The sequence below is a fragment of the Neltuma alba genome, unplaced genomic scaffold (genome assembly GCF_004799145.2).
Source record: "Neltuma alba isolate B1F8T4 unplaced genomic scaffold, ASM479914v2 tig00011855_pilon, whole genome shotgun sequence".
In the NCBI taxonomy this organism is placed as follows: Eukaryota; Viridiplantae; Streptophyta; class Magnoliopsida; order Fabales; family Fabaceae; genus Neltuma; species Neltuma alba.
Window position 1 is genome coordinate 1 of NW_021636460.1, and position 25,366 is coordinate 25,366.

The 25,366-nt window shown below is 37.4% G+C and overlaps 4 protein-coding genes, 1 long non-coding RNA gene and 1 other non-coding gene across 8 annotated transcripts; 4 read left to right on the forward strand and 2 right to left on the reverse strand.

The window, feature by feature from the left end:
* Positions 1-6: 6 nt before the first annotated feature.
* LOC114718645 (uncharacterized) lies at positions 7-919 on the forward strand. The gene is made up of 2 exons (XR_003737839.1): positions 7-89; positions 529-919. It is a non-coding gene; the product is annotated as an uncharacterized LOC114718645 (long non-coding RNA).
* Positions 920-4,520: 3,601 nt separating this feature from the next.
* On the forward strand, positions 4,521-8,110 carry LOC114718644 (uncharacterized). Its single transcript, XM_028904036.1, has 2 exons — positions 4,521-4,629; positions 5,597-8,110. The coding sequence occupies exon 2, from the start codon at positions 5,771-5,773 to the stop codon at positions 7,721-7,723; it is 1,953 nt and encodes a 650-aa protein (XP_028759869.1). The 5' UTR covers positions 4,521-4,629; positions 5,597-5,770; the 3' UTR covers positions 7,724-8,110.
* Positions 8,111-8,538: 428 nt separating this feature from the next.
* On the reverse strand, positions 8,539-8,610 carry TRNAP-AGG (transfer RNA proline (anticodon AGG)). Its single transcript has one exon. It is a non-coding gene; the product is annotated as a tRNA-Pro (tRNA).
* A 1,605-nt stretch (positions 8,611-10,215) lies between these two features.
* Positions 10,216-14,668, reverse strand: LOC114718637 (uncharacterized). The gene is made up of 8 exons (XM_028904025.1): positions 14,443-14,668; positions 13,299-13,700; positions 12,930-13,056; positions 12,116-12,428; positions 11,681-11,753; positions 11,194-11,284; positions 11,022-11,101; positions 10,216-10,657 (listed from the first exon to the last, which is right to left on the reverse strand). Exons 1-8 carry the CDS (start codon positions 14,491-14,493, stop codon positions 10,523-10,525), a joined length of 1,272 nt encoding a protein of 423 aa, XP_028759858.1. The 5' UTR covers positions 14,494-14,668; the 3' UTR covers positions 10,216-10,522.
* Positions 14,669-16,821: 2,153 nt separating this feature from the next.
* On the forward strand, positions 16,822-18,592 carry LOC114718638 (uncharacterized). 3 transcript variants are annotated; one of them, XM_028904027.1, is made up of 3 exons: positions 16,822-16,893; positions 17,501-17,596; positions 18,153-18,592. In XM_028904027.1, the coding sequence occupies exons 2-3, from the start codon at positions 17,506-17,508 to the stop codon at positions 18,275-18,277; spliced, it is 216 nt and encodes a 71-aa protein (XP_028759860.1). In that variant the 5' UTR covers positions 16,822-16,893; positions 17,501-17,505; the 3' UTR covers positions 18,278-18,592. The 3 variants fall into 3 exon arrangements, with proteins under 3 accessions (XP_028759860.1, XP_028759861.1, XP_028759859.1); XM_028904028.1 differs by lacking the exon at positions 16,822-16,893 and adding an exon at positions 16,971-16,992; XM_028904026.1 differs by lacking the exon at positions 16,822-16,893 and having other exon boundaries at positions 17,010-17,596.
* A 4,621-nt stretch (positions 18,593-23,213) lies between these two features.
* Positions 23,214-23,841, forward strand: LOC114718643 (heavy metal-associated isoprenylated plant protein 19). Its single transcript, XM_028904034.1, has 3 exons — positions 23,214-23,253; positions 23,367-23,448; positions 23,552-23,841. The coding sequence occupies exons 1-3, from the start codon at positions 23,221-23,223 to the stop codon at positions 23,839-23,841; spliced, it is 405 nt and encodes a 134-aa protein (XP_028759867.1). The 5' UTR covers positions 23,214-23,220.
* The last annotated feature ends 1,525 nt before the right edge of the window (positions 23,842-25,366 follow it).

Genomic DNA, 25,366 nt, shown 5'->3' on the forward strand with positions numbered 1-25,366 from the left:
TGGATGTCTTATTTTCTTTATGTGACTTCATTTTGCATGCGCAGCACCGAAGGAGCTTTTCAGAAAAGTTTTGGCAGACTACTAATGAGGTTCGCAAGACTTAAACCACCGTTGACCATGTTTTACCATGTTTTCAAGTTCTAGTCTTCTGCTTGATCTAGTTGGGTTGACATGTTGTTTTAACATGGGAATTAGTTGTGGATATGATTGTGTCTGGCTTTTAAATTACCTGTGATCAGTTATGCTACGACATGTTCCATGTACTTCTACAGTCTGAGAAAATTGATTTGATTTTATCTTTTTGAGCACTAATTAGCTTTATGCTCTCGCAACGAAGCATTGTAAAATAAATAATGCACATTACTTCTTATGCAGCTATCTCTATTGATGTATCTGATATCTGTTTGGAAATTTTCCTATATTTTCTGCATTTTATGCGCAACGCATTCTCTTGAGCAATGATCGCTGATCTTATTAACTAGGTTGATATCTAATGGTTTTTTCTCAATTTCTCTGTTTATGCAATAGGATGAGTTCAATAATGCTAGTCTGAAAAGGCCAAGGGTTTTTGCGTAGAGATTTCCATTACACCCCAAAGAGGCTGGTTGGTCAGGAGCGCTTTCGTCCATTGTTTTGGGGCAGAGCATGTCGCTTGTGAGGAACCTGCAAATAAGCCCCATTTATCAAAAAGAGAATAATTTCCACAATTTGCGGCCATTTGAATGTTATACCACTTTTGCTTTAGTACATAGAGATTTGCTGCAGTTTTCATAGTGTCGTCTGCTAGAACAAATGTTGTCATTTAGTAGTATTTACTTGTACTGTAAATTAAGGGTTCTTGGACAATTGCAAATGTTTTGCCAACATAAACCTTCTCTCTCTAATATTTTTAATCCCATTCCTGTCGCAGATTTTTAAATTTTCTAAGTTGCCATGAAAATTGGACCTTTGCATACCCTAGTTACTTGGAAATAAGACCCAAAGCAAAGAAAGCTGCTTTCTCCGTTCATATTTACTTGTCCTAATTTATATTTTCATTTGTCAGCTGTCTTTTCTCAAATTTTAAGGTATAATTATTGCTTGTTTTCAATAATATCCCAGTTTGATGGAGGGCATTAAATGGGGCAGTAAGATTTAAAATGTTATGGCATTAAATGGAGGGTAAAACTGAAAAAAAAAAAATCTTTTATATATATAATACTATACAGATTTTATTCTCTCCTTGGGAAATTGTTATATTCATTATTTCTATTAATTTCATTCTTATCAACTGGTGAATAACGTTAAATAACTATTATACATGACGTGTTAAATTCAAAAATATTTTCGAACGATTTAAATTATTGAATACTTTATTTGAAAATAAAATTGTATATGATTTTAATGGTGAAAACGTTACAGGCAAATTATAGTATACGCCTCTTAAAAAGCTTACATATGTTTCTTCTGAGAACAGAAGTAATTTATAAAAAGCATTTTATAAATTTTGTTAAAATTATGTAGATTTGCTTTATTTTAAAAATATGAATCATTCATAACCTTTCTGAGTTTTGTTAACATTAACTAATTATTTTTAGCAAAAGTTTGTGCATGTTTAATATATTTTAACAGAATTCAATAGAAACTTGTGTTGATTTTGATTATTTGAAAAACGGTTTTTGTTGGGCCTTTGCCCCGTAGTCTATATAAAGCGGTTTGAAATTGTCACAAAACGCTTTCGGCCAAGTTTGTGGCAAAATTAAAAACGGAATAAGTAATCTAGTCTCAATGACGACGAAATCATCTTTCTTGCTCAATTTGTTATTGACGACGAAATCATCTTTCTTGCTCAATTTGTTATTGAATTACTTGACTCCTCCCCCTGGTTATTCTTCCTCCTCATTTCATTTTCATTTTTTCCATCGCGTAAGAAATTTCATTAATCTTAAAAATCAAATAAAAATTGTGAAATCAATAGATTCATAAAACGAATCATGTACCCAGTCTGTCGAATATCATGAAATCAGTGTATCAAAAGAAAACGATAATAAACCAGAAAGATGCAAAATCCAGAAGAAAAATATCGCAGAAGAACTATATTTTTAGAGAGAGAGAGAGAGGGGAGGGAGTAGCTAACAAGGACCTCGAACCACCATGATCAAACTCCACAAATCAAACATCACCAACACAAGCTGGCCTTGACGAGAACCAGAGCCATTTTTGCTCTCTAATTGTATCCTTTCGCATCATCAATGTCGCCGTTCATGGAGTTTGCGTAATTTATCAACTATGATATACAAAGGGTTCAACACGATGAATTATACCCAGGTTGTCATGATGTTGAACATGACGACGCTCATACAAGAATGGCTGGTGAGGAGGTGAATGATTGAGTTGCTCAACAAATGTGAAATCAGAGATGAGAGGGGAGAAATGGTAATGATGACTTGAGATCAAGGATGATCTTTGTTGGCAACATCTATAAAGACTAATCATATGTCATGTACTAGTTACTCTTTTGATAGAGATATTCTGCAACTGCTCAATAAATTAGAGCAAATGGATCCCTCTTATAACAACACACGGTGATTAAAAAAAAAAAAACAAACAACAAACAAAAGGTAAGAGAACTCGGAAAAGAGAAGAAGATTTCATTGGAGAAAGAAGTACACGAGCACCTTAAGAGCGGTTACTTCTTCGACAAACATTCCTTTTTTATAGGTCACAGGTAGGTACAAGATATGTCTAAAAAAGCGTCTATCTATAAAAAAAGAAAATCCATCAAAAAGAGGAAGAATGTTAGAGAGGCTCTTTCTTTAACACGCTCATGTACAATATTTACAACAATCTTGTGCTAGAAACTAACTCATTTTTCATATGGGGGTTTTAATGAAATGTATATTTAAAAAAAAAAACAAAACTTAGCTTTTTTTAAAAGGTGGTTTCAGTCACACCAAGTTGCCTACTTCTCTAGTTTTTTATGTAGGCAAGAATGTACATATACTGAATAAGTCCTTAGGCCCTATTTTTGGTAGGAAGCAGGAGTTGGAATTGAGATTATGATTGAAAAGGCCCGCTAAAAAGATTATTTGATATGAAGAAATGATTGCTACTTTGGAAATAGTAAATTCCATGTACGTGAGATCAGAAAACACTATAGGAGAGGTGATGCTCGGAATTCTATCACTGCTACATGCTCTTTAACCTTGCTGTTGTATTTGTCTTCATTCTCTATTGTTGTTATGTCTCTTCGGCCATGTCCCCTCCTTCTCCAACCTCAAGGGCTGTCATTATCTTTTATGCTTTTCACCATGCCTTTTTCTCCATATCCTCTTGATAAAAAAGGAATGACAACATAGAAAGACACTAGTAGTGTACTAAGGTCATCAGATCTCACTAATATCTTGTTTTGCTTTTCTTCTTTGACACCCCCTTACCCCCACCGTCTAATCTAGAGTTGCCTCCTTTTCTCAGACGATATGATGGTGAGTTGTGTGCAATTGATGAAGTTTTTTGTTCCTTCAATCATCCTCTTTCTTTGCAAATCCTCTTCCTTTAATTATAGAGAACGGCGAGTTGTCTGATTTGTGAAAATGAGCAGAGTGATAAAGTTCGAGAATCAGGACAAGGGTATTAAAGTATTTTTCACATTTTATGTTGATTATAAAATGAAAGTAATGAAAGCATTATGTTTAAATATTACTCTATACCAAATACTACCTCCAATCTTTAATTAAGATCTCGTTTGACTTTTATTTTTGTCCTAAATATATGACCTCAATCCACTTTGTGTCTAATATTTGTGTATTTTTTTTCAAGATAGTCCTCCTAACAATGATAGTTCTAGCCAATACACTTGATTAGCAAGGATATTTTAGAAAAAATAACATTTATTTATTACAAATAACTAACTTAACTTCTTTCTTTAATCTTTTTAAATTAGTCAATTAGCTCTTATAATTAAGATTGGAGATAGTACAATTTAAATGCCTCATTCCCATCCATATTCTCACTTCATCAAAATTCAAGCTTGATTACCAAATAAGACTTATTATCAAATAAGAATTTGGACACTCTGAAGTACTTCGTCTAGATGAGTAGAGAAAAACCAAAACAAAAAAAAAAAAAAAAAGTGGATTTCATCTTCATTTGTAAGTCCTTAGATCATAAGAAACTATCATAATCGAGATTGACCATAGCAAAGAATCATTAGTAGAATTAAATTTGTGTTTACTTGTTCGTCTATAAAATATGAGTCGTATTCTTACCAACTAAACCAATATTTGTTGGTAATAAAAGATGAATAGTTACACAATTTTAGTTACAAATTAGACCCCACTTGTCCGATGTCCAAGCCCAAACTATGAAATAATGGAGGCCCAAGTAAAATAATTGAAGTAAAATTATGATTACGAGCCCAAATTGTTGAACGGGTCGAGCTGAGCTGACCCATGGGCTTTTTCAATTAGCACCTCTGGTTGCATCATTAAAGCCTTCATTTTGGTCTCCGACGCTGCTCCGGCTCAACAAAGATACATATGCTGGCGCCTGAGCCCTTAGCATTTCTGAAATAAGTCAAAATTGCTGTTTGAGCTCCGGCACTTCCCGAACCTTCGACCACCGGTTTTCTCCTTCCGTTCCCTCTGAAGTGTGAGTACTCCTCTGGTCGTTTCAACACTTTTTCTCTCCCACTCGCCTCGAGATCGTTCCGTTTATTTTTCTTTTTTGGGTTTGGGTTCATTTGAGATTTAATTGTTAGGTTAGCTATAATTAGGGTTCTAATGTAGTTTTAAAGTTTCTTCGCACACGCATGTTCATATTGTCCAATGTGCTGTCTTAACGGGAAAAAGAATGCCATTGTTTATAGGCCTTTCTCAACTGTAACGGCACAATAGCTCCTGATTTTTCTCTTGAAGTTTTTTAAGTGAGACTTATGTTTCCGCGATGTCGTTTTACGTTTCTTCATTTGAGAATGAGTCAGGCCTTTTTTTTCCTCTGTGACTTGAATGTTTTTGACAATTTTTTTTTTTTGGCTAGTTTTGATAAAGCGTATCGCCTTTATTTCTTAGTCTTTCGTGGAGCCTAAAGTCTGACCGAAAGTGGCTGAACTTGTTCGACGTCCTTACCATCGAGTTATCGTCCTCCTGTTGAATAGAAGCCTAAAAAGATTTTTTTTTGGGGGGTGGTTATTTTAATGTCTTTGTAACATTTGTTTCTTTTTTGTATCTGTGGCTGCCTGAAACAGTTTGGATTTTATTGAAGGTCTGAACGACCGATGATCTCCCTCATAGAAAGAAATGGAAAAAAAGGACCTTTTTACTTATAAATCATGTTACAGCTTATTATTATTGTTTGATAATTTGATTAAGTCTGATTGGAAGATGATGGAAGAAAAGGTTTTATTAATTTGTACAGATGAAGAAAAACATTTTTACTGATAAATCGTCTTACAACTTATAAGTATTGTGATTGCACTGCTCCGGTTGTAATAAATAGAAACATCCACATATCTATCGAGGCTTCTGAATTCTGTTTGCAATGCAAACGACTCCTTGGTTCTTTTACAACTGTTGGTCAATGTAGAATCTAATAGCTGTAAGTTATGCAAAATCTGCAGGTTTTATCTGGGGTGCAAATATTGTATTTTGGGTACTGGTGAGGCGCTGGAAGGTTTATATGGACTCCTAGTTGTTTGGTTAGGTTGTTCCCAGATACGTTAGATTAAATGTAGTCGTTTTCTAATGCACTTGACCAGAAAGCTTGCTTTGAAGTTTTATTATCTGGATTTTTGATGGACTGCAATAAAGAAGAGGCCTTACGGGCCAAGGTAATTGCTGAAAAGAAGATGGAAAGTAAAGATTTCATTGGGGCTCGTAAAATTGCTCTTAAAGCTCAGCAACTATATCCTGATCTGGAGAACATAACTCAAATGCTTATTATATGTGATGTGCATTGCTCTGCGGAGCAGAAATTGTTTGGGAATGAGATGGACTGGTATGGAATTCTTCAAGTTGGGCGGTCAGCTGATGAGGCAATGATAAAGAAACAATACAGGAAGTTTGCCCTCCAACTTCATCCTGACAAGAACAAGTTTTCCGGTGCAGAAGCTGCATTTAAACTAATTGGGGAAGCCCAAAGGGTACTTTTGGACAAAAATAAACGGGCTATACTTGACATGAAGTACAAAGTTCCTATGAACAGAACTACAAAGCCATATCATCCACCACAGAAGTTTCATACAAATGTGAGTGCTGGGGTGCAAAACAATGTCAGGGCGAATTTTCCCAACATGAATCCTCAGAAGCAGCAACAGCCTAGGCAGTCTACACAGCAGGGACCCAATGGTAGCCGCCCTACATTTTGGACTGCTTGCCCATTTTGTAATAGTAGATATGAGTTTCACTTTGAAGCTGTGAATAGATCTGTTTCCTGTCACACTTGTCATAGGCCCTTTATTGCATATCTGCTTGGTACATCAGTAGCAGCTAATTCAAGTCGTCAAGCTTTTGGGCAACAAAAAGATGGTTTAAATCATGGTGCTGATGTTGGGTCCCAGGGTATGAATACTGGGAACGTCAATACAAAGCCTTCTGTGAAAAAAGGCCCGAACATCCCTGATAAACCAAATAGAAAGAGAAAGAGGAAGAGGGTAGCAGACTTTAGCGAAAGTGCTGATTCCGCAGACAGCAATGATTCTGAAGATGATATGGCTGTTGACAAGGATGGTGCTCGTGGTGAACAAGGAGGCCGAGAACAGCATCGACGTAGATCTACAAGGTCTAAGCCTCAGGTTGTATATAATGAGAATGGAAGTGATGATGATGATGACCTAAATCCCTCAATGGGGGCCAAGGGAAGTGGCTCATGTGGTGCGGAAGAAGACAATGGGGAGACAGCTAAAATGAATAACCGTAATGGCTCAGCTGCTGACCTGAAAGATGATCAGAAAGAGGTGAAACAAGAGAGCTTACACAAGAGAAATGAGGAAACTCTGGACAAGAGGGGAAAAGAGGCAAACCAGTGCTCAAATGGGACAGGGGAAGCAGCAGAAGATCCAACCTTTTTTGTCTATCCTGATGCAGAGTTCAGTGACTTTGAAAAGGACAAGAAAGAAGGTAGTTTTGCGAATGGACAGATTTGGGCTATATATGACACAATTGATGGCATGCCGAGATTCTATGCTTTGATCAGGAAAGTCCTCTCTCCCGGATTCAAGCTGCGAATAACATGGTTTGAAGCAGAGCCAGATGATGAAAATGAAATCAACTGGGTAGAAAATAACCTGCCAGTTGCTTGTGGGAAGTATGTGCTTGGCAACACTGAAATTACTGAAGATCGTCTTATGTTCTCACATCTGATTTTGTGTGAAAAGATTGGCCGTAGTACTTTTAAAGTTTATCCTAGGAAGGGTGAGATTTGGGCTCTGTTTAAAAATTGGGATATCAAATGGTACACTGATGTGGAATCTCATCAAAAGTATGAATTTGACTTTGTTGAAGTTTTGTCGGATTACGTTGAAGGAGGGGAGGTATCTGTTGCATACTTGGAGAAGATGAAAGGTTTTGTGAGCCTCTTCACTCGAGCTAACAAGAACGGTGAAGATTCATTTCAAATTCCATCGGTGGAGTTATTTAGATTCTCTCATAGGATTCCTTCATTTAAAATGACTGGTCAGGAAAGAGTAGGTGTCCCTAAAGGATCTTTTGAACTTGATCCTGCATCTTTGCCGGAAAATCTTGAATAGATTGCTGTTTATGGAAGGATTTGAAAGTCAAGGTTGTTAGTGATACGGAGCATATAGGAAGTTAAGGTTCTATTCATTTTGCTGCGAGATGATAAGAGCTAGGCCAGGAGAGAGGATGCAGGTGAAAGTTTAACCAACCATACATCCTTGTACTTCCTAGAAGTAATCATATTTTATGGCTTTTTTTAAACCCTCCCCCCTCCCCCCAAAAAAAAAAACAGAGAGAGATAACTTTGTGGGTTGTAAGACGAGGACGTGCCTATGGCGTTTGACTTTTTGAGCAATGAAGAAAAGTTGTCTCTGTTTTCATCTTTCTTCTATTTGTTTTCAATACGTGAGGCTCGGATGTTGTAGAAATGGAGATGAAGTACAAACCCCCTCGTTATATGATTGATACCCCATTTTGTCACCTTTTGGACATGCGCCGAAGGGATTGTGAAACATTTAGTTTTGATTTTAAGTAACCACTACTAGAAAGAGAAAAAGGGTGAAAAACTTGATCCAATTCATTGTCCATAGAACATTGGGTGTTACTGTGTTCTATGTTTTGACAAAATTCGCCTATAATTTGTTTTTAATAAGGTAAATTTGTTCCGTGTTCGGTATTGTAACTATTGTAAGAGTACACGGAAATTCTACATTTCTACTCACGGGAAAACGATGGAGGGGCCGAGTTGTATGATAGCATCACAGAGGGACAGGAATCGCCAGTGCCCAGTGCCCAGTGCCCAACAACCGCGCGTACCCAATAAAACATAAAAATCAAATAAAAGCCAAGTACGCCCAGTTGATTTTGCCAGCAAAATTACAAAGACGGGGCATTCCGAGAATTGAACTCGGGACCTCTCGCACCCTAAGCGAGAATCATGCCACTAGACCAAATGCCCGAACGGTGTGCGGAGGTTCTTTAAAACCGTATTCAGCACCGTCCAAAAAGAATGCTCACTTCGTGAGTCCGTAATGTGATTTTGCCATCCATTTCCACCACGGCTCCGATGATTTTGCGCTTTGTCTGCATCCCTCGATCATCCTTTCTCTGTTCTTGTAGTCGCCTTCTTCATGTGTGTTATGGTCCATTCGACGTGATGTTCAGTTCTTCTCCAGGTTTCTTGGATTGTTGCCTCCTGTGATTTTTCGCTGACAAACCAAATGGTTCATCGCGACAGTTATGCTGGAGACACTGCATCAATGCAGAGGACTCGAGTTGCAAAAGCCAACTGTTTCGATAAGACCGAGCCATTTAACAGCCAATGAACTCTTATCTCCTCGTGAGCATTTCGTAGTATTTTGTTTATTTTAGCTTGTCAGTTCTTCGACAAAGGCCATGTTAAACTTGGACATTCTCTCTTTTAAAAAAAGGTAATGGCTGCCCTGTGTAATGATGTCATTTGGTTCCATTTGGATAATAATTTATCTGGAAATTTTTACATGCATGAACATGTAAGTTTTATGTCTTTCCCCGGTTGTTAGGATCGTAAATGGTTCCTTTTTTTTTTTTTGGCTGTAATGATACTCATTACTCGAATCTTTTGTTCGATTCTCTGTTTAATGAGTAAGAGAAATTCTTAGTTTTCATCAAATTTAACGAGTTCATGATGTCTGATGCTATTATTGATGAACAGACCAATTCGGGTCGTCCCTCTGTCAACTATACGGGCGTTAGATATATGACTAGTCTGTTTTGTAGCTGTTCTATTAAGTGATGCACTAATGCATATATTGCCAGCTTGTGGTTAGTATCTTTGTAGTGAAGAAATGAGGTATGAATATTTTTTACCGATTAACATTTCATGACTGACAATTTCAAATAAGTAGATGGTACGTTCTTATCGGAAAACTATATATATATATATTCCCTTCGTTCCTTATTATAAGAGACGAATAACCGAATTACGTTGATAAAAAAACAGTTAAAATTAGTTAAGAATAATCAATGTGTAAAAAATATAATTTTTTTTCAAAAATACCCTCATTAATAAGGAGAGAGAACAATGGTAAATTATTAAAAGAGAAGTAGAAATGAGAGAGAGTGTGAGTTGGAGACAATAAATATGGGTAAAATAGAAAATCAACACAAAAAAATAAAGACAACTTTTAAGTGTCTCTTATATATAGGAACATGCCATAAGTATCAAATGTTTTTTATAATAAGGAACGGAGGGAGTATATATCATTGACCTAAGAAAATTTATCATCATTTCTTCAAGTCTCATGAGGAAATTGAAGTAGGAATTTTTGCGCCATCTCGTTCAGTCGTTCATTCTGATCTGCTTCTCTCTGTTGCCGGCATCGACTCTTTGCAGACCTATTTTTCAGAGGTTGAATGCAGCAACACCACAGAGGAAAAGCTGACGTCCTTTTCGCTTCATAGCTGCATGTGTTTCTTCATGAAAGCTTTGAGGAAAGCTAAATCTGGCGGCTCTCTATTTCTATTATTTTTTCCCACACCGAATTTGTTGAGTAGAACAAAATCAAAATCAAGATGGAGCCAGTGGCCTACCTAACATCATCGTATATTGATGAACAGAAAGCTATACAGCATCCATTAGCAAGAAAATTTACTCATCTTGGATATTGACAGTGAAATCCGCTTTGCAACAAAGACTGCCTAAACATAAAAGTCCAGACAATCTGTTTTTTTCCCTTGCCTTCCAATAGTTATACATTTCATCATATACATACATACATATATATATATATATAGAGAGAGAGAGAGAGGATACAGCATTTGATTGATTGGCAAACACAGGGTCGATCGTGACGTCAGTAGATAAACAGAAAAATCCATGTTGAGGAGACTCATACTGGGTTGGCATCCTGGGAGACTTGCAGACGCCAAGAAACATACTGGATATATGCGTAGTTGATGCTCATAGTCATACCAAAACCCAAAACTGATGAAAGCAGTATTGCGTAAATGGGCTTCAAGTGCAACTGCAATGCAACCAGGTTACATGAAAAGATCCATTTAACAGTTGTTCCAGATAAACCAGGGGATTGTCTCAGACAAAAAGAGAAAAGATCTTCAGGGAACTGAACACTAAAGTGTCACCTCAAAAGTCACTAATATAGAGTTCCAACTTCTATCTCTCTAAGATCAGGTAGATGAACACTTCTCAAAACTCAGATCATTTATAGACCTACCATCTCTGTTAGGAAATTACACCTTGTGTATTATTCACATGAATTTAAGATATTGCGGTAGATTTTGGTTGTTTTCCTTGATTCCCCTTCTTGTGCAACATCATGTTTGGTCTATATGGCATAGTACAGAATGAGTACGAGAAAGTCCACTCACCATAGTATAGAACAGGTGTACTGTTATAGCCACAAGAGCAAACTCAAGAGCAGCATATGTCCATATATACTCTTTTATTGCTGCAAGCAACACAAGCAAACGTTCAAACAGTAATCAAAATAAAATTAGGAGGAAAAAAATGGCGTGCTGTTTATTATTAATGAGACTATACCAAGGATGACCGCAAAAATAGATGCCAGGAGACCCAAGGTAAAGGCAAATGGTGCTGCTATAATGATTGCTTGAGTCTTCATGTCAGGAAGCTACAAAATGGAAACAGATATCGTGTTGGTCGAACATGATTGGACATTAAAATTTTGGGGGAAATATAGACAATTAGAATCACATTTCCCTAACTTCTAAGGTATATCCAGTCAGACATTTTAATTTCACGATACTGTAATGCATAAGCAGTTTGTGGTTCTTTCTTTTCTCTTCCCAACCCCTCCAAACAAAGGAAAATCTATATCTCCTTTAGTCATTTAGAATGTAAAAGAAATAATAATATCTACATGGAAAAAAACCACTGGAAGAGATTATCAAGTGGATGTCAGAAAGTGAAAACAACACTCAATAAGAATGAGATAATACAACAAAAGTAGTTTTTATAACCATGAAATAGATTGCCATAAGCTTTCCCTCATAGCAAACGGGCATACCAGTAGCTGCTCAAGGAAGAAAAAATAGCATATTGTGCTTATTAGGACAAGCACCACGAAGTCTTGCCAAGCACTGTAAAAAGAACAACAGAGAATAATGAATCAGCAAAATGTTACTGTGCAGTAGTTGATGAGTTAGATGCTTAGAAATAGAAGAACCCATTAATTCATTCTGACAATAAGTTTCCAAATTATCACTTTGTTATCAGCCAAGTTAATGGTGAATTAAGAACAATTCTTGAAAATTTCTTATAAATAGAAGATGAAATCCATATGTGTGAATGCACAGACACTTACAGCCTGGATTTTGATTTAAACTCATAAAGGTAAGTATTATAATGCTTAAAAGGACACCAACAATCATGTAAGGCAAGTTTACCCATGCTTCTCAAGTAGAAAAACAGGTCAAATTTGAGGATATGACTGTCGAATCACCTTAACGTCTCAGGATTCATGTTCTGCTGACCCTGCGCCTGTCTCCTTCCTGTCTGAGCAGAGCTGGGCAAACGAAGCAGTGTTACAGGTAGATTCTGAACCTCTTGGCCACAAACATCACATTTCTTATTTCCTTTTGTGGTAAACCATTTAATTGCACATTCTTCATGAACAAGTGTCAAGTCGCCTTTACAACTGCACTCCAATTTGAGGGTGTTCCTTTCATCACAAACATCATAACAGATTCTGCAAACTGCTTCCTCTTCAGGAATTTCTTCATCAGCATCTTCTACTGGCACAGGAGTTATTTGATCTGGTTTGCCAAGAAACCAACGTTAAATATGAAAAAACAAATATTTTCCTATTTGACTGTGTGCAATTTGTGCAAAACACTGGATCATTCAGGTGTCAATAACTCAATAAAGTTTCAGAGATTAAACTAGAGTCCGGCACTATAATACTGTCTAAATATGAATATGATGTCTTCTGACGTGGTCACTTATGATAAAGTCTACCAAATTAAATTATTCAAATCATCTTAGAATTGTCTTTTCTTAGTTAAATCATTTAATCGAAAGCCTCTATAAGGAAGAGGCCACAACAAGACGTACAACTTTTTTAGTTTTAAATTCATTGAACAAATGAATATGACGAGGGAGGAAAACTGTAAGTAGAATGAAATTTGACTTAAGTTCACCCATTTTTCTAGCCAATGCCAACATTAAAAACGGACAGTTTATTCAAGCACATGAATTTAAACATGGCAAAAGGAGTCAGACAATGGAACAGCAATAACAGAGTATATAGAACATACCATCATTCTGATCTTGCCGTGCGTGCTCACTCCGGGCAGGAAAAGACAAAGATCTTACAATAACCATGTTCCTCCCAGGCACAGAGAGGGACCTTGAAACCTGGGAACCAGCAGCAACCGCATCTTTCTGCACAAAATTAAAAAGAATCATTAGGTTTTCCACCATCACAAATGCCAATTTCCTCAGGCAAAGACTAATGTCAGTGTGCTAATGTTAAAATAGTTTTAAAATGCATTAAACACAAGCTTGACTCAATGTCTAAATCAACAAGTTTGATGCCATGAATTAAACTTTCCCATGGCTCCAGATGTGGACAGGATTTGAAACCCCACGAACGAGGAGTGCACAGGAGGTAGAAAGAAACTTACATGGCGTTTAGGTTGTTCCCTGTATGTCCTTGCAGAAGCAGGTGTAGAAACTGAAGGGGACAAATTTGTAGCAGGCGTAACAGGAAGAGAAGTACATCTTTTCCATGAAATTGCGGGTGGAAAGTTGGCCAAATTTGGACTGTCTGGAGCTGCCTTGGGGTCTGAATTGAGGAGGCTGCTTCTTTCAGCATCTGCTGTATTGCCTTTCCTTTTGAGGCTCAAAGCCCGCAAAATGCCTCGTGGTGATGGAAGCCCTTTAGAGAAGCTTTGAGAATGGTCCAGAGACCTTCCACCACGTGTACTTCCAAAACCTACATGTCTCGGTGGGATTTGAAGTGAAATATCTGGCCGCCTCCCACTTGGTCCATTGTCTGAAACTTCTCTGTTTAACTGAAGATCAGTCTGCGCATTGAAAAAACATCTTTAAGAACACGTTTTCAATTAGAGAAGAAAAACTTGTATACTTCCGGAACTCTTTCTGTCAACTACATCAAGAGCAAACACATGAATGGCTCACCAACTTAAGGGATTGGCACCATACCAATGCCCACACGCTTATCTCCAGGTTCTCTCATTCGCCAATTTAAGGGCAAACTTTCCCCCATAGGTCTCTTTCATCCTCTTAGAACTAAAATTTTCACTGAACATAAATTTATGAAAACCAAAAAGCAATTTGCAGATTATGCATGATATGTTCTCTGAACGTAGCTAGTTAAGCATAAAATTATTCAATTTGGTCTGGCAGTCCACGGTGACATGGAAAGAAGAAAATCCATATCCGAACCCAAACATGGTAAGCATTGAAACTAGGACGCAAATCTAGAAAGGGATTTTAGTACGGGGACTAGCCTGCAGGAACGGTTTCAAGCAAGCATAGGAGAAGCTGAAATTACAAACCCCTTGATTTCAACTGGATCAATTATAACAGATATGGAAAAGTGAAATCAATCAGCAACTACACCATTCCAGCCACAAGATTGCAGAAAAACAAACTGAAGATTAAACACTACTGGATTCAAGCTTCTGCAAATATCCACTAGTTATGAATTGAATTAGAAGAAAAGCAGAATAGCCATCTCACTTTCGGTAGTGATTAAAACCACAGAACTTTAAATGTTACGCAGATCAATCGTTGAAATCCAACCTTTTGTGAATTATCAGAACCTTCATTCGTGGCTGCTTGAGTTGCTTGCATGATTTGCAGCTCCAAAGATCAAAACTGTGAAACGGGGAAATCCCAGAAAAGAAAAGGAAGAGTAATAATATTAGGAAACCCCAGAGAGTGGAAGAAAGAAGCCGACAGAGATACAGCAGCAATGCAAAAGTATTAAGGATTTGGTGGAAAACTGAGGGTCGTTGAGAGCATTAAGTACTTCATACGTGGAATAACAGTGTTCCTTTTTTAGCCGCAGAAGAGAACGAGGAGGACTAAAATGAGCAAGGATGAAGCTTCTTCGAAGATCTGGCTTGTAGGTGGTGTTTGGTTCACTGTTCGGCCCGGAGACTCCGGTTCGGTTCAGACCAGTCGGTGTTGTCATCATATTATTCACACTTGTTTGGCGCATTGCACACTTGCAAACTGCAATTGCAATATTAACAGTTATAAGTTGCCAATAATTAAAAAAAATTAACAGTTACAAGTTAACAACACATTATTTCTCGCTTGCTTTTTTTTTTAAAGTTCATTTATAGCACAGAAAATAAAAATTATGCACGATGAAAAAAAATATTCTTTGTGGTTATTTTTGTTTATTAAGTTACAGGGACAAACGGAAAGAAACCTGGAAGACGCTAAATCCATTTTAGTTGGAGTGTCAGCAGCTTCATCGGAGAATCTCTGGAAAACAAGGTTCGAATGCTTGTAATGACCAAATTTATGCAAAATAATAATGTACCAGCTAAAATACAATAATGTTTGCATGTTGCACCAACCATATCCAAAACTAATTTTTCTTTTCTGCACTAGAATATAGGATTATGAAGTCTTGATTTAAAAATAAGTTTCGTGAAAAATCAAATATTCCTTCCCCTTCTGCGCCGTGCTGTTAGATGAATCACTGTCGTCTACTCATGCGTACTATACTATTACCCCATAATGCTGTCGCCTCTCTCTCTCTCTATATATATATACACATATATATATTTTCACGCACAATGGGCGTGCGATTGTGTCAGATCCTTGCTTACAGTTCAAGCATCAGTTTCTTTCTTTTTTTTTTGTCCCCCAATAGCATCATGTCCTTATTTGGATCCCTTTCTTTTTAGTTAAGAGGAGGAAGGAGGAAGAAGATGAGAGTTTGAATTCAGATAGCAGATTTCTTTGTTACTGTTGTCAAGTTTCTATCTATCCTCAACAGACTTTCAGGACATTTTCCCATCTTGTTCCTTTCATTGATACCCAGTTCACACTAGAACTGACCGCCGCTTTAATGGCAGCATGAGAGCCCCTTTTTTCGTCTTTCTTTTCTTCGTTCAGACGCAGGATTTGTGTATTTTCCATGAAATTTGAGAAATTAATTAATCAGTTAAAATAATATACTTCTTATGTCAGTTACAAGTTAAGAATTTTTGCACCATTTCCTAGCTCTTATATTATCTCAATTTATAATATCAATTATATTATAAACTAGCTCATTTAGAACCGGACTCCAGGGATGGTTTCACCTTTAACACATTTTTATATTATAGTTTGAAGCCTGTTATTCCTTTAAAAAACAATTATACTACCTTCCATTCTAAATATAAGAGCTAATTAATTAATTTGAGTAGATTAAAAAAAAATTAAGTTAGCAATTTGTAATAAATAAATATTGTCTTTTCTAAAATATCATTGCTAATCAAGTTTATTGACTAGAACTATCATTATTAGAAGGATTATTTTGAAAAGAAATGAATAAATATAAGAGACAAAATAGATTAATATCTTATATTAGAACTAAAATAAAAATCAAACAAATTCTAACCAGAAATAATAATTGGGAAAAGAAAGTCAACGTGGGCGTCAAGTCTACGGCCCAGTCCGTGCGTTACGTTTTATTCGTGCGGGGACAAGGACAGGTTACCTTTCTTATGTTACTTTGAACCGAAAATTTCAAACAAGTAAATATTATCTATTTTTTTTAATCACTTCTCTGCATTTTCTTTAATATCAACATGCTTTATTTAATATATAACCTGCCCACATTTGGTACCTGCTACAGGTTACATAATTTATACATCTTTACTGAGCATAGTCCAATAAAAGAATGATGCGTATAATTAAATAAGTGATGAAAGTGAATGAAATAATAAATTATTGTTTTTAATTGTAAAAATGTTTTCCATGATAAATCAATGTATGAGTATCGAACTCGATTGTGCTGATCTCGTAATCACCAAGCCGAAGTGATTTTTTTTTTGAAGTTGTTGGGCCAATTTGCCTCAAATCAAATTTGGGCTGTTCAAGACATGCCAATAGGCCCATACCATTAAGAGTGAGCCCGACCCGAATGACCCGCCAGCGATCCATCCGTTGTCACAGCTTTCACGGGGACGCTGCTTTCTGATTTGGCGATCTTTCTTCGTCATCTTCTCCGTCCTGCGATTTGTAGCTTAGGTATTTCATCCTCGGTTTTGTGCTCCAATCAATCGTATATATCTATACGCCCGACTATTTTTATGTTTCGCTCGCATGATTGTAGATGGGGGAAAAAAAGTAATGTACACTGACATTATTCGGAATCAGGGGAATCGTTTCATGTCTTAATTCCCTTCTGCGCCTTTTTTAAGTGAAAGCTTGATTATTTTATGGCATGCACTAGAGCCAAGTTTGTTGTTTTACTCGTGTTTAACATTCAAATGATTGACTGTTTTAAGTCCACGTTGATTAAAGGCTTTCATGTAGATAGCGTGGAGTTATTCCAATAATAACCCAGCAACAGAGAATATATGGATCCAGTTAACTAATTGAGGAGGGCAACAAAATGTGTGCTTGCACTTGCATTTTCCGTGCTGCGCATTGTAATTATTTTCCACTAAAAGCAGCCTATCTGATAATTGAGATATCATCTGCAATTGAGCTGCACGAATTTGTCATGTTTTGTCAATCCTTTTTTGTGGTGGTCTTCTTTTCTTTATCATGTTATTGCCTTTCCTTAGTAGAACGGGATTCCTCTTTATTCTTTTATCATTTTAAATAATAATGATTATTGCCCTTAATGCAGCTTTAATGAAGTTTCTGGACTGGTATTTGAAGATTGGGGCTGTTTCAGCCTTAGTCGGAGCCTCTATGGAGTTGTTCATGATTAAAACCGGCTTCTGTGTGAGAAACCTCCTTTTTTTGGGGTTAATGCTATGCCTCTGTTTCAATTAACATGTGACTGGACTTGTGGCCAGCGTATTGGTGGAAATTAAATGTTTCGAATGGAAAGTTGAAATGAAGATAGAATATTTGTTGTGACCGTGGACGGTCATTTTCTATTATCATAGGTTTTTGGGAGATGTTATTTGTCATTGAGTGGGAAACTGTAGTTTCATTGAAATTAGATGTTGAAATACTGCTGTTACATTGGACCATATCATGGATCTTTGGTGTAAAAACTTAAAACAAATTACCAAGCTGCATTTCCATCATTCCCGGTAACAAAATCATTTTTGAAGATGAGGGAGAAAAACTGTGTAACAAGTACTTGATTTTATCTCTTATTCTAGTGTAGTTTCATTCATTCTCATCACAGCACAACATTTCCACTGGTCAAGTTGCATTTCATAACCTGTTAGCCGCATCTCGCATACTAATAAAATATTGGGAACTGGCTTTTTGAGATAGCCCTGCCAAGGATCTTGAATTTTTAAATTTTTCTTTGTATCATGCAGATGACAAAGTAACTGTTTTGGAGTCAGAGAAGCGTGCATGGGAGAATTGTCCAGAAGCTCAGGCAGTCAGAGAGGCTCTCAATCCTTGGAAACATCTTGATTCTGAAAGAACGAAAAAATCCTGACCTAAGTATGAATATTTTTTCCCCCATCTTAACGGATTTTCATGAGGACGTAGCTACAAGAATGTTCGGGAGAAGAAGGAAGAAAAAGAACAAAAGTAAAGCATCTGTGGAATAAACTGAGAGCATGAGAACCAGCAATTATGTTATAAATATGATACTGTACTAGCTATTCTCTGGCTTGGTGATTATGGGAAGCCTTTAGATGAATCGCGACCTTCAAATTGTAGGTCTTCAAATCAAATGGTGTATTCCTGATATGTTATGTTATTTGGAATGTTTGATTGGAATACTGTGACTAACTTTAGCTTTTCGAAATTAGCTGACAATTTGGCTGTTGAATGACAAACTTGACTTTCTGCGAAAACGAACGGATTAACTTTAGATGGGCTGCTTGAGAATGAGGCAGATGAAGGACTTTATACACAGCTGAAAGTTCATACACATAGGTTTAATGACATTCCTTGTTTTCAAAGAGCAAGCGCTGGGAAAAGAAATTACAAGATGGATTATTACACACGATCTAAAATTCAAGTTTCACGGGTACCCCACTGCAATGCAAGTCTCCCAAAATGATCTATCTTCCAATTCACGGAAATTAACTCCACCTATCTTCGTTTCTTCTTGATCAACTTCAATCTTCATTTCTTCTTGTTCATCTTCCACAGGCAAAGGAGAAAAACATTCTGAGGTTCCGTCTGACTGCCATATCATGGAGCTCTGAGAACCCAATTCATCGATGTTATCTTCATGACAACTAAATTCACCAGAATCTTGATCATCCTCACGACCATCACCAACCTCAGATAGACCATACAAACCATCTGTGTCATAGTTACAAGATTCAGCGTCATCCTCATTATGACCAGCAATAGTGGCTGTGCTGGGATAGAGACTAAAGAATCCAGAGTCTGCTTCTGAATCTGCACTATCCTCCATGAGTAACCATGATGATACATCCACGCCATTCATTTCTTCTCCCCAGAAAAGAAAAGCAATCAAAAGTCTCGCTTGTGAATATATGCCAAGGCGGAGCCTAGGTCGAAGTTGATTTAGCATATGTTTCTTAATTTTTCACCCTTTTATTTTGTCAGATCCATGATGGTGGTAGATCTGCTCCAAATCATGACGGTCATTGCTTGTTAGGTGGATGGCTATTGCTTGCCCTTCTCAGCTTGGTGGTGGGTTTTAGGTCATAAACCCACTCCATTTCAGTTTTTGGACACTGTTCTCTTTTTTTCTTTTTCTTTTTTTTTGAAAGTGCTTAGCATACTGATCGGCCAGGAAAGTGAGGAGTATTTGATTGTGGACTAGAATTTGCTTAATCATATAAATTAGGTGTACATATATGGCAAATTCTAATTGATGATATTATATAGCCCCTCTTTGAATGGTGTTTCATGCACAATTCATCCTAGGATCTGCCGACGCTTGGTATCAAATCAGAAGCCGATTGGAAAGTGATGGACCTAAATGGCTCTTTTAGTCTCATTTGCACTTGATTTTTGCAGGGGTCTCATTCGTATCCTTTGATTTGATATCCCCATTGGAAGACCAATACTGGTAGCGTGTCAGATTGAGATTTGAGTAATCATCATTAAATCCTATTATTGCTGTCATTTCTAGATTTCAAGCTCATTCAGAGATTCATAATTACTAGGATTTACCATGATAAATCACGCTAGGAACTGTTCGTGTAGAGGAATTCCACAGTGATCTGATCGCTTGCTGATTTGCTAACTACGTCATTCAGCTTACCTGCTATAATTTTAAGAAAAAAATATTTTTGTAATAAAATTAATTTTTATTTCATTGTAAAGTTTTTTTCTTATAATGAATTAAGTGTAGGATGATAGAGGTGAAAAAATGTTAATTTGTAAAATGTAAAAATCATAGCTTAAAAAATTGGACCATGGCCCCAGTCCAAAACAGACGCAAAACCAACTTCGTTATAAAACCGGTTAAAGACAGCAAAAACCAGTCAACTGCGTGTAAACCTAAATATCGTTATTTTCCGGATTTGATACACGTGTTTTAATCCTTCCCCTATTTTGGGTGGATTTTAGCACTTGACCGTATAGTGGACAATTCTATTCACTCATTTTATAAAAACTAAAAATGTTGCTAGTAACTGGGAAAATAAAATAAAGGGTTAAGGTTTTTAATTGCCCCAGAAGTTTTCCCCGAGGAGTACTCAGCACCCGGAAGTTTTTGTTTGTTCTTAAATATCCCGGAAGTAATTTATCGTAGCAATTATGCCCCGAGTTAACGTTCAGGCAAACGGACGTCTGTAAATGACACAGTGTCGAGAAGATGGACGACACGTTGGTGAATGAGATGGTGACGTGACACTGTTGTGTCGACAAAATAAAAGTTGATGCCGAAGGTCAATGTTGTCATCGAAGGTCGCTCTTGTCGTCGACACTGAGAGCTAGGGTAAAGCAAAGTGAGGTGGGGTGCATGTGAAGACTGAGAAGAGGACAGAGCAGAGATTCGACTGGATTGAAAAGGTATGGAATATTAGATCCTCGTCATTAGGTTTTTATTTTCAAATCCGGTGTGGCGAAGCAATTTTCTTTTTTAAATTAGTTTAGGGTTGAGGTGAGATGGCAAGGAGGGGTGGTAGTAGTCCCGGTGGTGGTCCCAGTAGTTCACTACCAGGGGGTAGCGAAGATACGAACAGTCACAAACCAGCACTCAACAGTCTGATACGAACAGAAGACCACGTGGTGGAAGGGCTTTCTACAAGAGCCGTGTTGATAGTGGAATAGGAGTCCAGATTGATGAGGAAACTGGACGAACTGTCTACAATGTATGTGATCGTTTAATCTGTTTTCATAATCCTTTTTCATTCCATGTTTTCAGAATCTAACTATATTGTTAATGTCATTATGCAGCGTGGCTTGAATTCACAAGTTGTCCTTGATGAGGGAGAAGAATACATGGAGCACCATGCAGACATAGAAACAAGGTTTCCCATCCCAAATGAGCTTTCAATAAGGATCTCTCGGAGCATGTCTGATTCTAATGGTAGTGGCTCCCGTAGAATCCAGTATCGAGGTGATGGAGCAATTATTTCCACTCCTTCTAACCTACCATTCACTCCTCCAGGACTAATGTGGTCAGGACAACCAGCCTCAACCACCTCACAACTCCTAGTTCACAGGGACCACACAGTAATTGCCTCTTCTAGCCGAAGGAAGTTCGATACAAGGAGAGGAAGGGAATAGCTATATTATTTGTACCAGTCTGCTATTTAGGGGATTTAGATAGCACTGTTTAATGTGTTTGGGTGACACCCCAAACCATGGTTTGGGGATCAAGTCACCCAAACACCTATCAAAAAACCAAAACCATGGTTTTGGAATCAAAACCTTTTTGGGTCAAAACCATGGTTTTGACTCCAAAACCATGGTTTTGGAAAAAGCAAAAAAATTTTGCTTTTGGAGAAAAAAGAGAAAGTGTGAGAGCCTATAGGATATGTATCTTGTTATTTTTTTTATAAACATATTTTTTATTATATTTTATAAATATATATATACATATTAATTATTTATTAATTATATTATCTTATGTATTATTAATTATGTTGGTAAAAAAATATATTATTAACAATTTTATTCCTTCAAATTAAAATATATCATAAAATCTATTTTTTCTGTAATTATCATATTAACTTATGTCTTTTTTTTAGTAATTTGTATATATAAAAAGTGCTTCTGATAACAACTATCCAAACACTCTCACTTCTCAGAATCACTTTTTTACAAAAATCTATTTTTTACAGAATCTATTCTCCCCAGAATCTATTTTTCAGAATCACTTTTCCAAACCACGGTTTAGTTTCATCCAAACACACCCTTAGTGTATTTGGCGTATTTAGATGGCACTTCTTAGGATTTAGGAAGGTGTATTTGTACTTGGCCTTGTTCTCTTTTGGTTCTAGCTGTACCAGTCTATTGTTTTTTTTGGATGTATGTTCTGTAAATGTTGGAGAGCCAAATAACACTGATGTAGCAAAGTTGATAAATGGTGGTCATTTATCGATAAGCTGTTTGATAAATGAACTTATCGATAAGCTACTCGATATAATTGAGCCAATTTCATAAACTTTTGTCCGATAAGGTTATCGATAAATGGTATTTAGGGCTTCGATAAATAAAAGAAACAATTCAAGTCTTCATTTATCGATTTGTTAATCGATAAATACCCTTATCGACTAATCAATATTAATCAATATAAATAGCTTTGTGTCTTCCACTGTCGCACATCCCACGTATCCTTTGTGTCTTTTACTGTCACACATCACACGCATCCTTTGGTAACACCATTCTAACTCAAAGCTTATTTTCAACTATATTCTTGAATATATATTAGAGAAATGGTCTTCTTGAATACATACTCGAGAATTGATCTTCTTAAATATATATTCGAGAACTGATCTTTGGTCTTCTCTGTCCTCTTCTCAAACTTCACATGCGTCCCACCTCGCTTTGCTTTGCCCTAGCTCTCAATGTCGACGACAAAAGCGACCTTCGATGACAACATTGACCTTCGGCATCAACTTTTATTTTGTCGACACAACAGTGCCACGTCACCATCTCATTCACCAACGTGTCGTCCATCTTCTCGACACCGTGTCATTTACAGCCGTCCGTTTGCCTAAACGTTAACTCGGGGCATAATTGCTACAATAAATTACTTCCGGGATATTTAAGAACAAACAAAAACTTCCGGGGCAATTAAGAATCTTAACCCTAAAATAAAGCGACCAGGGGGGAAAATCACCCGCAAAGCCAGCGATCATATCGTTTAGGGCAGCGAGATTCATGTAATAACTGCCATAACTAACTAATCTCCTTGAAATCAGCCATAGCCGCTTCCTCCCCCCCCCCCCAAATGCATTGCTTTCGTCTTCTCCGATGAGACATCTGAAGACTGTTTCAATGGGTAAGTCCCAAAAACACGACCAAACCAAAGTAAGACCTCCCTTAAACTAAATTTTAGCAATTTCAAATAGCCCCATATGGATTTGATTTTATTCTCTCTTTTTCTGCTTTGGTACTTTTCTTTCGATCACATTTGGCGTCAGGTCATAGTCATAGAATTCAAAGTGTCGATGCACTGCAATGCATGTGAGAGAAGTGTTGCTAAAGCCATCTCCAAGTGTAAAGGCACTTGCTTTGTCTTCTCAATTCTCTCACAATGATTAAGTTTGAATTTTATTAATGGGATCATCATATGATTAAATTTTAATGGTCTGGTTTTGTTAATTAGGAGTAGAAAAATTCACAACAGACATGAAGAAACACCGTGTGGTGGTGACGGGTCAGATCGACCCAAAGAAAGTGCTGAAGAAACTGAAGAAGAAGACAGGGAAGAAAGTGGAGATTGTGGGGAACAAGAACAAGGGAGCAGAAGACGAACGTGATAAAACGGATCTGAATTCGGGTCTGGTTCTGATGAACCCGTTTATGCACCAAGTTGATGGTTGTTTAGACACCCGAGTTTTAATCAAGGAACAAAAAACCGGACCGGGAATTAAACCGGTCGAGACAGTGGGTTAAGGGTTATTGGTCAGACCGGGGTCGGACCGGGGTCGGACCGGTCATATTAAAATAATATAACTAAAATAATATAATTCAATTTCACCATATACCGTATGTATCAATGCGCATAGTCTGGAATTTTCAAATCAAAAAATTACCCTCATAAAGATCAAATTCTCTTCAAACCATAAAATTCACCTTTCACGATAAGATATCATAGACACAATAATTTTTATATCCAGAATCAATTCAATTCAATCCAATGAAACAAAATCTATATTATTTCAGCAAAAAAGAAAAATCATCAACGACTTTCGCTTCCTACTTCAAATGTTCAGAGATCAAAATATAATTTTCACGTCCTGACTCCTCCCTTCCCAACCCGCTCGACAGCCAGAGAGAAGGAAGGAACAAAGGCACCTCTTTAATTCAAAAAACACAATCTACCTGAAAGGGAATAGTTTCTAGCTTACCCAAAACTCAACGCACCGAAGGGTGAAAAGATAACGTCGATTGGGATTTGAGGGAGTCCTACGACTTTTGATTTTGCTTCTGCCTTCTGTGAATTGCGAATGCGAGGGGCGAGAGTCTTCCGAGTTCAGAGCCTTAAACTTCTGGTTCTACCTTTTGTAATGGGAGTGGCGAAGGCGAAGTAGGAGGTGGTGATCGGTGAGGTTGAGGGAGACTCAGGCTTGCGACGACTGGTGGCGAAGGTGAAGCAGGGAGCGACCGAACAAGGAGCTCTGCCGTAGATCATGCCGTCAGCGACGCTAGGGAGCAGGGATTTTGGAGGAGGCGATCGCGATTTTGGTTTGAGGGAGGGAGGATAGTCTCGCGAGCAGAGGGGAGTCAGGGGCGGCCGGGAGGAAAGAACCAGTCGTCGTTTTTATTTTAGGGGATTAGGGGACTCGACTGGACAGACACCACTGGACCAAGTAAGCCGAAAGGAAAGAACCGAAACTGAAGTAGTTTTTTTTTTAAAATAAAACGGCGTCGTTTTGAGCGGTCTGGCTGGCCAAAAAAATAAACCGGGCAACCCACTGAACCGGGTTGCCCGGTTTAACACCGGTTTTTTTCCGGTTAAACCGGTTTTTCACCGGTTCGTTAGACCACCGGTCCAATAATTAAACCAGACCGGACTACAGACCGGTTCACCGGTTTTCCGGTTGAACCGGCCGGTCCGGTCCGGTTTTTTTTTCCTTGGTTTTAATGATGTTCAGCGACGAGAATCCAAATGCCTGTACCGTAATGTAGAGAGAATACTTGTTTTGTTGTTTTATTATTTGTATGATACTGCAATAAATGAACTGCAGAAAAGAAGGGTCATTGACTATTATGAATTCAACTCTCGCAAGTCCAAACGCGTTGTAACGATGTGGATATCTTTTGGTTGTAATGAAAAGATTGGAGCAAATATAATGGGTTAACTGAAACGACAGATGAAATCACTACGCACAAAATAAAAGGGCATCTTATCGGCAGCATATCATGTTTATCATCCTCAATCGCGATTCATGAATATTTAATTTGTGGGAATGAATCA

Bases quoted from the DNA above. Each gene is read 5' to 3' on its own strand.
- LOC114718643 (XM_028904034.1), top strand. From the start codon at position 23,221: ATGGGTAAGTCCCAAAAACACGACCAAACCAAA. The intron at 23,254-23,366 runs GTAAGACCTCCC...ATTTGGCGTCAG, and splicing joins AAAAACACGACCAAACCAAA to GTCATAGTCATAGAATTCAA. The intron at 23,449-23,551 runs GCACTTGCTTTG...TTTGTTAATTAG, and splicing joins AGCCATCTCCAAGTGTAAAG to GAGTAGAAAAATTCACAACA.
- LOC114718638 (XM_028904026.1), top strand. From the start codon at position 17,479: ATGATTATTGCCCTTAATGCAGCTTTAATGAAGTTTCTGGACTGGTAT. The intron at 17,597-18,152 runs GTGTGAGAAACC...TGTATCATGCAG, and splicing joins CATGATTAAAACCGGCTTCT to ATGACAAAGTAACTGTTTTG.
- LOC114718644 (XM_028904036.1), top strand. From the start codon at position 5,771: ATGGACTGCAATAAAGAAGAGGCCTTACGGGCCAAGGTAATTGCTGAA.
- LOC114718637 (XM_028904025.1), bottom strand. From the start codon at position 14,493: ATGCAAGCAACTCAAGCAGCCACGAATGAAGGTTCTGATAATTCACAA. The intron at 13,701-14,442 runs GTTGGATTTCAA...TTCAATGCGCAG, and splicing joins GTTCTGATAATTCACAAAAG to ACTGATCTTCAGTTAAACAG. The intron at 11,285-11,680 runs GTATGCCCGTTT...TCCATTTTGTAG, and splicing joins TCTTCCTTGAGCAGCTACTG to CTTCCTGACATGAAGACTCA.